The following is a 15,305-nucleotide window of genomic DNA, read 5'->3' on the forward strand; positions in this document are numbered from 1 at the left end:
GCTGGAAACAATTAGATTTTAGGCATTTCTTACAAAAAAACTGCTTCAGAGGATTCTCAAAATGACTCATAGCAAAAACTCCTTCTACTTGAATTCATGGAGAGCATAATTGTGTCTGCTCTACTGAATATGGATAATCATTTGCAGCTGTAGTTTTAAGATTAGGACCACCAAATGGATCAGGACCAACAGGGTGCGCTGGTAGCATGTCATTGCTTTTTTAATCCTCTGATTTAAAAATGGATAAACTGTCAGATTTGTGTCTCAAAAGATTAAACATGGTGTTTCTTTACTGAAGAAAAACCAGCCTTGCAGTCACGTACAAACAGACAAGCCAACGCAAATTTGGTTTTACTCAAACATTGTTGACAGTGTAACCTCTTGATTGAAAATCTGCATAAAAATAGAAGCTCTTGCCAGATTACTTAACATATACTGTACCTAACATGTATGTGTATGTGAGTTTATATGTGTGTGTGTTGTGGGCGGATGGTCTATATTTGCGTTTGCCGTTTCTATCTGTGTGTGTGTGTGTGTGTCTCTAGTCCTCAGCCAGTCCAGTGGCAGAGTTGCCGTTAGGAGTTTCTGTAGTGTTGCAGTTAAACCATCTGCGGCCTCGGTTGGTTTCCGTGTGTCATTGCCATGGCGACTCATAAAAGACTGTCACAGCCACTTGGTTTTTAGAGCTCCTGGCGATTATCCATCTGTCCGATCTTTTGCCACGGCTGATCAGTGTCCCTCACGGGGCGGTTCACTACTTTTGCTCTGCTCTGGGGACATTTCAGGGTACGGTTGTCATTGTGATCTGGTGTTGAGCACCTGGACGGTCTTGCGGCCGTAGTGCCAGTAGCTATAGCCCGACGCCGCCGTGGTCACTGCTGTAACATACCTGCAATATAATATAACAAAGGACATATTGTAACTCAGACCACAGTTTTCATTTGATTGGTTGATTTGGTTTAACAAGTACTATTTTCCCTTTATAGAAAGTCTTTATTGTGTTATGGGAGGAACTATCAATCGCCCTTAAGTGACTAGTCATAGTCAATTAATTGGGACAACGTATCAAATTACTTCAGTTAAAATTGTGCTATATTAAATTCGTTTTTTTGTGTGTGCAGTGGTAGCTTTAAGATAGACATTTTGACAGAGGCAATGCACGCTAATAAATATAAAAAATTAAATATAAAGTGTTTTGAAACGTCACAATTTTTTTTAAACATTATTGAATTTATCCATCAGTAGACAAAACACAATTAGAAAATTAGCATCTATTGGTACATTTAATGATGAATTTATTGTTTTTGGTAACTGAGTCGTATGAATAGAAATGTAATAAAGATGTTTATTATAAAATTGTGTTTTTATATGTTTACTAATTTCAATAGCTTAGGCTCCAATTCCCTTGTAGATAGATACGTAGTGTAATTAAAGTGAATTAAAGTTAATGCTACAAGTTGGTTACAGAGACTTTACAGTTTAAAATAAGCAGGGTGAAGATTAAGTCTGAGTGTACAACAGCCGAGCAAGACAAACAGATGCCTGTTGTTGTGTAAATTAATTCAAGTCTGTCAAACTTGCAGATAAATGTAGGTTACTGTGACACTATGAAATGTTTGTCCCGAGTCGGATCCCTACTCCAACCCACTCAGTTGTAGAGTGAAATGAGTCAGCGCACTTAACCTGAACACTGTTGGAACAAACGTGTGCTTAACAGAGATGAAACCATTTGCATTAAAAACCCTTTGGACAATAAACATTTGTTGTTGTAATCACCACACTAAAAATTAAAGGACAAGAAGGACATTAAAGTCAAGTGGATAAGTCCTGCGTGTGCATGCGTGTGTTGTGCAGTGCGTGGGGTTTACCATAAGCCCTGCAGCAGGATGTGGTCTGTATACTGAAAGACTGGAGCAGCCAGGGAAGATGCAACCAGAAGGAGCTGGATGGCCGTGTTCACCTTTCAAAAGAAAAATACACACACACAAATCCAGAATAACATTATAAAAAAAGGCCCCAAAACATGTCAAAGACTACAGGCTTCTCCGGCAAATGAAGTTTGGCTCATTATTTTTGAGAAACCCTGTTGCACATGTGGCTGGTTCCAAGAACACAACAAGATTTTTTGGTAGGTAATAATACTCCTGCCAGATACTTTTATCTTCTCAGTAGCAAAATAATGATGCAGAATTTGTAGTGGAGCCGTAAAGGAACATCTTGACAGTGAATTTTAATGGGTTTGAATGTGTGCAACAGATTTCTGCATCCATGTATTGTGGATTCAAATTAAAAATGATGGATGAATGATCTACACTGTACCAGGATTTCAGTTCCTGCATCTGCTGACTGTCATAAAGAGCCATAATAATATAACCACACATTCTCATTATATCCTGTTATTTAAGCCCCCATTGTTGCTAAATCTCTACTTTAGCGCTGCAATGTACAAACTGTTCAAAGTCTGGTGTACAGTAGGAGTGGGTGGTTGTTTCTGGGTGTCACCTTGCTGAAGAGGGTGGGCTTCAGCTGTGCTGTGGTGTAGCAGGGGTTAAAAAACTTGCTAAGGGTCACCTGGAGGAAAAAGAGGAAGAGATCACAGAGTACATTAAGGTTTGTTCCTTGACTAAAGCGCCCATTGTAATCCACAGTACATTAACATTACTTTCTACTTCTAGCAGATTTTACACCCAGTGCTGTATTTTGAATCTGTCAAGGTGCACTTGTTTAGAGTGAAATGGGACGTGTCTCACCGGTGGAGGTACAGTCTTGTATCTAACCCAGAAGACAGCAGCTATCAAACCAATGTCTCTGGAAATCACTAGAGCGGTCAGCAGAGCTATAACAGGAGAAACAACAATACCAAATCACACAAAACACAGTAAGATGGAAAAACACAAAGAAATGCAGCTTTGTAATTCAACTCTCATTGATCATTCTCTCAAATACTGAAAATAAGAATATATATATATAATATATATATAAAGAGGTAGCTCAAACAAGAAATGCAAACACTACCAGTACCTGGTATAAGTTCAGCGTAGGTGAGACTGAGATACAAAATACTGATAAGAATCTTATCAGCCAATGGGTCGAGAGCGCTGCCCAACGCTGACTTTTGACTTGGCCACGTTCTGGCGATGTAACCATCCAGCTGAGAAGAGACAGAGGTAGAAGAAGAACAAGAGGTTGTAACAGATGCCTTTTCAGAATCAGAGTTAGCTTTATTTCCAGGTATGAGGACACACACGAGGAATTTCTCTTTGGAGCATCGTTGCTCACACTGTGCTTACACACACAAAACAACCAAACAATATATACACACTAATATATACACAATATGCACATACTCTAAACAGAAATACTATAGAGGCATGAGTGCAATGAAGAGTTCAATACAAATTATTTAAATGTGGAGAATAGTGCAAAGGATACTGGGATAAATAGTATTATGTTATTATATTACAATATGAACAGTATGAACATTATGAACAGTACTAAAATGAGAATGATGAATAAATTGATATATAATAAGTGAGATATGAGAATGGGAATAAAGGTCTAAAGGAGCAAAAATAAAGATTTATTTAAAAAGGTGAATGACATCAATAACCCATCTGACAATAATAATAATAATGGCTTGAAGTCAAGGCCACCATCCCCTAATGATTTGCTGACCATGTCTGTGTTGCCCTGGTGATTAACGAACCTGTTAACCCTCATGTTGTCCTCTGGTCAAATTTGACCCATTTTAAGTTTTTTCATATCAAAAATGGGCCTTTGAAATAAGCTGAAAATGTCCACATTAGAAATATCAAAAGAATTTGGAAAAAACATAAAAAAAACACCCATTACGTTGAAAAAGTGACAAAAATGTCAGAAAATACAATAACTTTTTTTCTTGGTTGACGGAAGGACAACACAAGGGTTAAATTAACATTAAAGTGCAGAAGTCTTGTTGTGTGTCTGGTGGAATGAGTCAATGATTCACAAATAGCAAGACAGAAACTAAATCCGGTCACAAAATGTCGTCCAGTTTTATGATTCCACGTCAATTCAGATTGAATGTCAAAAAGGATAAATCCAATATCAGTACTGTTCGGATGTAGGTGTGTGTCTTGATTGAATTATAGTTTAAATAACATTTAATTGACAATAACACTAATTACTGCTAATGGGAGACCAATATGTATTTTAAAAATTCCATAGTTTCTATGTGTCAAATGTCTGAAGTCCAAAAACAGTGTTTTTTAGTAAAAGTGTGTGTGTGTGTGTGTGTGTGTGTGTGTGTGTGTGTGTGTGTGTGTGTGTGTGTGTGTGTCTGCGTTACCAGGTCAGTTGCCCCAGCCAGAGTGAAGAGAGCGAGGCTGAGGTGAAAGTGCTGCTGGATGATCAGATGACCCAAATACGGAGCCAGCAGAATCCGACACACACACAAGAAGTTGGGGATTGTCCACGGGTTCTCATACTGCAGACAGAGAGGTCACATACAGCGTTACATCACAGATCAACATCGGGTTAGGAAGTCAGAGACAGATAATAACACGGACACAGCCCAGCAGGTGAATCCGCCTACACCTAGACCAGCAACAGTTCTAATGACGAAGATTCACGAAGAATTCACAATCTTGCCGGGTTAAAAACCACTGTGGAAAGATAGGAATAAAGAAATGTTATTATAGTATTTTTTTTAAACGGACTGTTTTGTTGTTGCTAGAGTTTGAGGCCGTTACCAATATTGAACTTCCTGAGTTACAAAAATCTGCTCACACACACACACACACACACACACAGCCATGTGTGACTGAAATGCATAACACTAACAACAACTGTTGGATGAATGATAACAGCAAGACAAATTCCAACACACACACACACACACACACACACACACACACACACACACACACACACACACACACACACACACACACACACACAGTTGAAAAATAAACTTGCTGGTGCCCTCTGGTGGACAAACTACTACAACAACAGTTTCTAAATTTGTATTTCTTCACATTTCTGTGATGCAACTTATCTTTACTTGCGATAGACTAACATTGAATGATTTGTCAGCCCATCCCATCAGTCCAGCTGTGTTCACAGTACACTTCTGTACAACTTGAGTTTAGGAGGAAGCGAACCGCTCCGCAGCCCCTTTGCATCCTGGGAGAGGATGTAAACCTGGTGGAGGAGTACAGATGCCTGGGTGTCAACATCAAGCTGAACTGGAAGGTCTACAGCACTGCTGTTTACGAGAAGGGGGACGAGCAGACTAGTTCCTGAGGAAGCTGAGATCCTTCATCGTGTGCAGCTGACTGTTGGAGATGTTGCACCTGTCTGTAGCGGTCTCTGGAAGCTACTCACCAGCTCTTTGAACTTGAAGAGGCCCTCTCCCGGTACCGGACTGGCTTCATTCCGGTCCGCTGCGGGGGAGCTGTCCGGTGACTCCTTGGTCTTCCCGCTGCAAAGCCCACGAGCTTTAGGAGACAGCAGAGACTTGAAGCTGGTCTCCGACCTCTCGTGACCTCCCCGGTGCAGGAGCACGGTTCCTTGCGTGAACCAGGGTGTCGCTTTCACGTGCTGCAGGATCCCATTGACTCTGAAGACCCACGAGCCGCTAACCGGAGACTGTTTTAACCTCGCGCAGTCGGTGACAGGTGTGTGTCTGTGCCGCCATGACGCAGGCTCGAGCCGACACACACCCGCACACTGGGCGGACAACAGACAGCGGACATTTGCTGCGTTGAGACGCAACGGCGCGGGAAGTCTCCGAAAACACAACATCATCATCTTCACGAGCCTTCCGTTACCGACCTGCTGCCGTTTTCATGTTTAAGTTTAAGACGCTCAGAGCCGAGAGAATCTCAGCTTCAGGGTAAATGCTAGATCGCATCCGATAGACGTGTCGACGCCTGCGCAGTGTACTCGTGATGACGTCAACACGTGTATTGGGTGTGCGATCATACGTTCTATGGGTGCGATCTAGCGGCTGGGCTACCCGACGCTCCAGCCGGCCATGACTTCAGGCCAGCAGGCTGCCATGTTGCCGTAAAGTGACACCGCAAAGGGCGTCGTAAAATCGTTAACGACGCTTTTGTTGACAAGGCTTTTATTTAGAAAAAAAGATGTTGTGATTAAGACAAGACCACAAAGTTGTTATTAGCAAAACAAAGTCATCAGAGGAAAGTATTTGTAAAAACGACACCACAATCAAGTTTTAGAGCTTTGCTGATTTTATTGTACTATTTAATTTCAGAGTTATAAGGATGTTTTAATCATTGTCCAATCCTTTTCTGTTTTGTTGAAAAAATAAAATATGATGAGATTTACAGGGAATTAAATTATTTGATAACTACGAGTTTAATGTACACTAATAAACTGCCAACCATACGAAAAATAAACCAGAAATGGTAAAACGATACACAACGCTTGAGACAAAATGAGAAGCAAATTTGGTACTGTTGCAAGTATATGTATATATGCACACGCACACACACACACGCATACATACATATATATGATATACTTTTAAAGTATATTAATATGTATAATATATGCATATATATAATTAATATATACATATTATACATATATAGCCCGACCTAGGTCAGCACAAGAAAACTACGTGATATGCAATAGCATTGTTGAATATCGCAATAACAATACTACTTGCGATATATAAACCGATACTAGAGTCAACTCTGTTCTGCATTTCTGCTGCTTTCAGTATTCTGCTAAAATACAACAAATTGCTTCTTGAACTTAACACATGCAAGGAAATCCTTACCAATATTCCTTTATTGAACAAATTCAACATTTAATTGAATACCAAAGTCACTCCTAAAAAAAGAATGACAGTAACACTTTAAAGTGCAGTTTTATTCTCATATTTTCTTTCAACTAACACAAAACAAATCTAAGTTTCTTTTACGATGTGTCACAGCCTTTCACAATGTGTTCATGGCGACAGTTGATATGGTGATAACAATAAAAAACTGAATATATAGTGAAGCCCTAGCCTGACCATTACTGGGCTCAACACAACAACCATCTTTATCAAGCTACTAAACATCATAAGATTAGTTTTATTTAAGCAACATAGAAGTAACAGTTACTTCAAAAATATAATTTTAAAATAAATAAATAAGAAACTCAACAGTGAGGTAGTTTAGTCACCTATTGTGTATTTATCGAATATAAGTACCGTACATCAGACCTTCTCTCAGGTATTTAGTGCACCAAAGACCAAGACTTTGACAAAGACTTTAAAATAAGAATTTAAACTGTAACTGAGGAGTCAGTCCCTCTTTTTAGCAGGAAGTTGGTGTTCGTGGGGAAAACTGTGGCTGCCGTAAGGTTGCCCTCTGTAAGGTTTTAGTAATTTAGAAGATCCTTTATGTGTCTCTTCAAAAGGTTACACAGCAGTCCGTGGGGTGGAGGTTTGGTGAAAGTGGTCTAGATAATGAGCTCCCCATCAAGTTTCTTTCCTCTTCCATAAAAGAGACCCAGTTCAGTCATCCCGAACACTGACCCTTTAACGAGGTCCACAGTATGAAGCAGGTCCCCAGCTCTCGGTCTGTTGCAGTTGTCAGTGATCAGACCGTCTGCAGCTGGTACAGCTTAGCTCCTTTCTTCAGCAGGAAACCCTGTTCATTGAGGGAACTCACCAGACCTTCAAAATCCATCACCTGAAAGGAATTAACCAAAGATTGAAAATAAATCCAGCATGCACAGAATGATAATGTTTTCTGTTAGGAGCAGGATTTACTGGATGTATTCAACACTCACTCATGGCCTGAATTACTGAGTAACTGAGTACGTTCTTTGCTAGGAAGAGATTCTTTAAGCAACAGACAATTCATCTTTTCTATAATCCACCCATGCCTTTCTCTAATTCCCCCTCTTTTTCATATTTTCATAGGTGTTTGTTCAGTGATTCCGACTGTATTTATGAATAGTAGGCATCCAGATGCAACCTTGCATGATGGTCTTAACTTCACCAGTATTTCTATGTTATATTTCAAGTTGATAATGGATGACGGCCCCAGTCACGGATTAGATTAGTCAGAATAACATGGGGGTGTTTGTGCTTTTCATATGGTACTGTTTATCTAGTGCATGTGTTTTTCAGTTTCACCTTTATGTTCAGTTTGCTGGCGATAGAACGAAGCATCTGTAGGTCAAACTGCTTCTGATTGGTCCTCTGAGCATGCATGTGCAGTGCGTTGACCAGTCTTTTTGCAACACTACGCTGACTCATGCCTGTTCCAAGCTGCGAGCGCTCAAAGTCCAGATTGCCCAGCCCATCTGAATATGTATCAGCCAGACTGCAAAACAAAAATACACAATTTGGTGAAAATCACTTGGTTACTTAACATGATCACAGTTTTAAGTTCTGTAATGGGTATTCTGCCATGTGCACTAGTTTTAAAAACTAATTCTACATATTGTGCAGCAAATAAATATCAAGAACACAGGTGAGAGCAATGTGTGGAGAACTGTTACCTTTGCGAATCACAGATCCTCTCCTTAAATCTTTAAATTTAAGGTAAGTGACAAATACAAAATGCTAAGTATTCTCTGGTTTGATCTTCTGAAATGAGAGGAATTTCTGCTATTCTTTGCCTTAATAAACTAAATATCTTTATGTTTTGGAGAGTTGGTCATAAAAATCAAGCACTTCAACAACATCATCTTGGGTTTTAGAAAATGTGATGACAATTTGTCTTTTTATTGGTTGCAGCCCTAAAACACACAAATCCCCCTGTAGGGTCACCTGTGTTTCATGATTTCCACCACATCTTCAGCATCACTGCAGGTAGCCGTCTCTCTGAGCTCCAGCCTGGCTCTTGCCTGCACAAAAACACCACTTAACTACTGGGGCATAACTGGGAAAATTGGGCCTTTAGTTAGACACAAAAGTGTTGATCATGAAACTATAACCAAAAGATTTCATCTAGTATGTTAAACCATTACATGTTTCTTTTGGGTGAATACACCGAATACATCAAATATACAGAAACCTACCTCAGTTAGTCTAATTAAAGACTCGAGTTGTCGTGTTGTGATGGGTGTGGAATCAGCTGAGTGTGATTGAGATCTCAGTGACAGGTAGAAGTCCTGAAGTATCTTTGCTGCTTCAGGCGAGATCGAGGGATGGACATACTGGCGCGCATAGCTGATATACTTCCTTAACAAGCATACTGGAATGGGGTCTACAGTTTCACCTGCAGGGATCTTGACACAGAAACAATTGCATTAATGCAAATGATTTGTGACAGTGGGACAATAAAGTTAATCTTGAATCTTGAATTTCACTGTACTCCTTCAGTATGGTCCATTGTATTTACCTGCAAACGTTCAGACAGTGGCATGTCTGAGTGTTCTAGCAGGATGGAGGTCTCTAAATCACTGTTAGCCCTGGTAACTATGGCGCTGCTGGTTGTGCCTTTTCCTGCCCTGTTTGCCATGACGTGTTCTGACAGGTGGCGGTCATGTGACTCATCTGGGATGTCCAGCAGAAGGAAGACCACGTCGAATCGAGAGAGAAGTGCCGAACCCATTCTAAAGACAAGAATGCCGAGCCGTAAATATAACTAAACCACTTGAATATTTACACAGATATACAGTAACATTCGACAGCAGTCAATAAAAACCACAAACAGTGTAGGCCTACTGTGAGCTGACTTACTTCAGATTTTCAGAAACAGTCTTGCCTCTGTTGTAATGTCCTCCAATGGGGTTCGCGGCAGCTACGACTGACGTCCTGGCAGGCAGAGAGGAAACTATTCCAGCCTTAGCCAGACTCACAGACTGCTGCTCCATGGCTTCTAGCAGAGCCTGCTGCTGGTTGCCCAACTTATCAAACTCATCAATGCAACACAGGCCTAAAGGGAACAGACAGAGAAAGAGAATAAGAAGAGGATGAGGCCAGTAGAAGAAGACAACAAGGTAGAGAAAAAACAAAAGAAACACGCTGGAGTGACAGATGGATGTTTTTTATGCAGTTTATATAAATAAAGAGGTATAAATAAACACTTATAAACAAATAAACACTTTTTTTAAGCAATGTGTCTAATTTCTTTCCTACCTTGGTCAGCCAGCACCAAGGCGCCGGCCTCTAGAGCAAAATCCCCCGTTCCAGCGTCTCGAGATAAACTCACGGTTAGTCCTAAAAAAAAAAGAAAAAAAAATTGAATTCCCAAATTGATAGTGTTGCAACACATCTGGAAAACGGACCAGACCTTAAGGAGAGTAGTACTTTTAATACAACTTACCTGTGGTGCTTGTACTGTTGCCACATACATAGATTCCTCTGGGAGCCACATTACACACTGCCTACACACACACACACACACACACACACACACACACACACACACACACACACACACACACACACACACACACACACACACACACACACACACACACACAACAAATAAATATATATATATGAAGTTTACGTATACACATTGAAACGGGTTCGTATATTACAGCTTCAGAAAGTAAAGGTAAATTACAACCTCTAGTGAACAGTAACAAAATGACATTTCTTACTGTTTTCACTACATTACTGCTCTTTTAAAGTAAGTTTTCTGTGTTACCTGCAACATCTGACTCTTCCCCAGTCCGGGGTCTCCGACCATCAGGATGTGCGGGTCTCCTCTAACCGGGACGCTGTTCTTGCCAGTGTGTTTCTGTCGGCCTCCAAACAACACCAAGGCTAGAGCAGCTTTCACCAGCTTGGGACCGACGAGAACAAATGAGTTTAGCCTTAATAAATCAAGATGACAGAAAATGATCTGTTTGCCGGGTGGGGATGACATGCTGTTTTCAACCAAATGATAAGTATCCCTTTGTAACCTCTGATGAAAATGCTGTTGGTGTTCTTGATCGCACAACTCACCAGGTGGCCGTAGATGACAGGACACAAAGACCTGAAAGAGGTGAGATGATCAGAGTGTTACATTTCTTGGTTTGAGTTAGTAGCACAGTGTTTTAGAACTAAAGAGGACTTAAAGTCTACACTGCCAAGTTACAGACATTTGCACGGGATTAAGATCACAGACAATCTGCGTAACTATTACAAATGACTAGAATCCACCAGGTAACTCTAATCCTGGGCGAACAAGGCTGTATTGTAGGTATTAAATATCTTACTGTACTATAAGTCTCAGAAGCTCAGGCTGTGACTGGATCTCCTGGATGGCATACAACTCCTTCAGACTGAACTCCTCTCCCCCAGAACGATTTTCAAGTGACCCCTGAGCTGACTTGGACTGCTGACCTACACATTAAAAGCAAAAAAACCTTATTACTGTTCTGTTGTATTACATTAAGTGCTCTGCATCATTTTATTACAAATAAACAAGCCTGAGTACCTTTAGTATTGCTGACTGAAATAGCTTCAAGGTAGAGGAGGAACATGCACTGATCCTTATTCCCCCGGGAGCTACCTGCATAGAAACAATAAAGTGATCGGTGTGTACTTTGTTTGGGGCCACTGTGTCACAGTTTGGGATGCAAGAGAGAACTTCTTATTCATTTCCTCCTTCCAGAATTGTGGAAATAACAAATATAGGCCTATAGTGTATACTGTATATACAAACATAGTTAATACATTTTTACATTTAACTAAGTACCAGTAAAAGGAAAAAACTAACTCCAAACTAAACCTCCAAACCTGGTGAGAATGTGTATGTCTGTGTGTGTGTGTGTGTGTGTGTGTGTGTGTGTGTGTGTGTGTACCATCGCTGGTAACTCTAACTATCCCGGTCACAGTGACTGTGTCCCCAGGGACGCAGCTGTCACAGAGGTCGGATGTCAGTTGACACTCCACGGTGCGCGGGATCCGTCCCGTCTCCCTCTGCTCTCCGCCCATCAACTCCTGCACCCTGAAGAAGCACGGAAAACACTAATTTCATATACCGTATGTAAATGGTAACTCAGGGTTGGAGATGCACTGCTTTTTTTGCATTAGAATGTTTTCTGAGTGTGACACTGAGGATAATATTTAGAGTTTTGCAGTTTTCAGGTAAGCTGCCGTCCTAAATTTAAAAGTCCCTCCTCTTACTTATAATCAGATAGCATAACTTCAAAAGGTCTTTCCAAGACCACTGCTGGAACCAATAGATAACAATCTTTAACCAACAACAGCATCAAGGATTTAAGTGCACCATGTGTTGTTCTTCACTGCTGATTGTTACATTTTATAAATAGGCACATGATATACTTACTTAATGATCTGCCAATCTACAGTATGAGTGAAAGGGGAACTCCTGCTGGGGGTGAAGGTACGACTGCGGCAGTCTGGCTGGATACACTAGGTGATAAAAGAAAGAGTATATACACATTAAAAGTGCAAAATGAATCAGTTAACCTAAATAGTATTGTTGGTTTATATGTGTATGAATAAAAATGAATGTGTGTGTGTGTGTGTGATGTATGTATATATATTATATATACATAATATCTGTGAAAAATAAATTTGTGGAAAGAGTAAATATGTTGGAAAAGAGTGCATACCTTGGTAGGTGTAGCATATTTCCCGTGCTGCAGAGGCAGTGACTGTGTGTGCATGCAGCCAAGGCACCTGAAGGCCATCCTGGTGCACAGAGGCCTGATATTGCTCACCCTGACCACTGTTCCTCTTACACACACCAGCCGTCCAAACACATTGGCTCGTAACGTCCGCAACGCAGTCAGCGGTTCATAGTTATACAGCCTGTTGAGGATTCACACAAATAAAGAAATCTTCCTTCATGGCTGGCAGTTGTACAGGTGTCAAGCAAACAACTGATGGTGCCTCACTGTGTGCATTACCTCGCGATAATGTGGGGGATGTTGATGATTGGTGTAGCGACAGGAAGCTCTTCCTCTTGCAGCTCAGCAGCTTGTTTCTCCAAATCAATAGTCAACACCTTGGAAACACATGTGACATGTACTATTTATTTATTAAAAGGCTTAGAGAACGTTAGAGTAGTATAAATTATGTAACTCGCAGATGTTTGTGTTAGTGACTATGTGTTTGTACCTGGTGAATAGCCACTCCCAAACAGTTGAGCATCACCTCTGGTTGCTCCTTCAGCTCTGTGGTCAGATCAGGAAGAGCTTCACGTACGGTTTTGTCTCCAGTCAAGTCTGCATAATCTACAAGGACACTGCCCTGACGCTCAATTTCATCCTGTGCATAAACAAACAGTAATTTGCATTTTAACTGACATAGCAAACATGTATAAAGTACAACAACAAAAAAGAAACATTTATGAAAAATGTTTTTCCCTGAAAAAGAAATGCATATAATACACTGAAGAAAATTATAAACGCAACACTTTTTTATTTTTGCCCCCATTTTTCATGAGCTGAACTCAAAGATCTCAGACGTTTTCTACGTACACAAATGGATTATTTCTTAAACTAAATCTGTGTTATTGAGCAATTCTCCTTTGCCAAGATAATCCATCCACCTTGCATTTAAAATGTTGGTCAGTGTAGATGGATGGATGGATGGATGGATGAATGGATGGATAGATGGATAGATGGATAGATAACTATATTGAGAAATGTTAACCCTAATGGTGAACAAAAAGTTACACGAGCAGTGAGACTGACCTTGTCATACAGATCAATCTTAGAAGCGAAATATTTCTCAAACACTTTGATCTTCTCCACACTAGGAGAGCTCTCTATGAAGCCTGCACATAAGAAGACATATTAAGACCTATTTACAGTATATCAGAGACACAGAAGAGGCTACATGATCATGACCTTTATATGCGTCTACAACATGCATTATCATCATGTGAAACAGAGCATAAAAGCACACGTACCCTCTGTGAAGTAGAGAGACCATCCTTTGTACCGACACGATATATCTAGAGTAGCCTGACAAAGGACTAAAGAGGCAGACAGACAGTTTTTGTAATGCAGAATTGTAAATTATGACACATATTGTAACAGCTTTTCATGCAAAATTTCACTTTAAAAAACAGTAGATACAAGTATATAATTAGTCTTCTGCTGATTTTGTGTTTTTCTCCCACATCTTCTTATTATGCAGTGAACAAGAGCACCTTGTTTAATACTCTACAAAAAAGTGTATTTATTTTTTGCAGATTTATATATATAAAAAAAAATAGATTATAACCGTAAAAGGTATTTACTGAATATTTTAAATGGAAAAGCAAATCAAATTCACCTCTCTGGCTGCTGAACGTATTGTTTCCTGATCCTCCTCCTACTCCGCCACCACCTCCTCTCCACCCTCCTCCACCACCTCCCGATCCTCCTCTCCATGGTCTACTCCTCCATCCTCCCCCTCCTCCCCTCCCACCTCCTCTCCATCCTCCTCCCCTCCATCCACTAACACTGCCACTACCTCCTCCTCCCCTTCCACCACCTCTCCATCCTCCTCCACCACCACCACCACTTCCTCCTCCACCTCCCCTACATCCACTAACACTCCCACCACCTCTCCATCCTCCTCCACCACCACTTCCTCCTCCTCCTCTCCATCCACTACTATTACTACTACCACCTCCTCGTCCCCTCGACCCTCCTCCACTCCCACCCCTCCATGAGTCTCTCCTGGATTCCTCTCCACTCATTACTTTCCTAAAACAAAGAAAGAGGGAGGAAGAGAGCATGAATGAGTGAGGGTGACAGCAAGGTGGTTTGTTTTCTTTGTGTTGTTTCAGTCAAACATTTACCAAGCATGCAGGTGTATTTGCAAACCAAGATAGAAATTAGAAAAACGTCTCCTCCTCCTGTACAATCACTTGTAAAAAATGAAAGTGAGTGGTACGCATGTGTAACAAACGCAATACCAAAACAAATAATTATTGCATATGTATTTTTAAAGCACTAGCTACACATGACAACATTTGAATTAAACAATATTTACTTTCCAAATAAACTGTAGAGGTGCAACTTCGTCGTCATTTTGTTTTCACCTCTTCAAACTCCATTTTAAAAAAGAGACATCGGCATACAAATGTTATATTACGCTAAGCAGTACATTGTGTTAGCAAATTCCCAACGTTTATAGTCCAACCGTTAGAGTTGACGTTAGCTACTAACGTCAGTTAGCTAGTATTTGTAGTTTGTTGTAACGTAGCTAGCTAGCTAACTCTTTGCTAACGTTAACCACCCATTAAAGTTACACTGGAATAGAAGAAAAGCTACTGCTCTGAGTGCTGAATTAGCTAGCTAGTTATATTCCAACTGTTTTACACTCATTGTATGATGTATTAAACTGTGCTTTATTTTGACGTTTTACTAACTAACTTAGCTAACTAGGTACA

The 15,305-nt window shown here is 40.4% G+C and overlaps 2 protein-coding genes across 2 annotated transcripts; both read right to left on the minus strand.

Annotated features, from left to right (window-relative positions):
* On the minus strand, positions 1–6,056 carry crls1 (cardiolipin synthase 1). Its single transcript, XM_034898142.1, has 7 exons — positions 5,365–6,056; positions 4,328–4,465; positions 3,022–3,151; positions 2,751–2,836; positions 2,503–2,571; positions 1,869–1,960; positions 1–889 (listed from the first exon to the last, which is right to left on the minus strand). The coding sequence occupies exons 1-7, from the start codon at positions 5,788–5,790 to the stop codon at positions 796–798; spliced, it is 1,035 nt and encodes a 344-aa protein (XP_034754033.1). The 5' UTR covers positions 5,791–6,056; the 3' UTR covers positions 1–795.
* Positions 6,057–7,402: 1,346 nt separating this feature from the next.
* Positions 7,403–14,294, minus strand: mcm8 (minichromosome maintenance 8 homologous recombination repair factor; the record flags this gene model as incomplete). The annotated part of the gene is made up of 20 exons (XM_034898469.1): positions 7,403–7,688; positions 8,138–8,327; positions 8,777–8,853; positions 9,028–9,237; positions 9,351–9,564; positions 9,692–9,887; positions 10,091–10,171; positions 10,278–10,338; positions 10,608–10,745; positions 10,910–10,940; positions 11,164–11,290; positions 11,385–11,459; positions 11,752–11,897; positions 12,240–12,325; positions 12,529–12,727; positions 12,826–12,923; positions 13,037–13,186; positions 13,615–13,697; positions 13,833–13,898; positions 14,201–14,294. Coding segments are annotated over 20 exons (2,415 nt in total), but the record flags the coding sequence as incomplete, so codon positions are not given.
* Between the last annotated feature and the right edge of the window lie 1,011 nt (positions 14,295–15,305).

This window comes from Etheostoma cragini, chromosome 17 (assembly GCF_013103735.1).
Source record: "Etheostoma cragini isolate CJK2018 chromosome 17, CSU_Ecrag_1.0, whole genome shotgun sequence".
NCBI lineage: Eukaryota > Metazoa > Chordata > Actinopteri > Perciformes > Percidae > Etheostoma > Etheostoma cragini.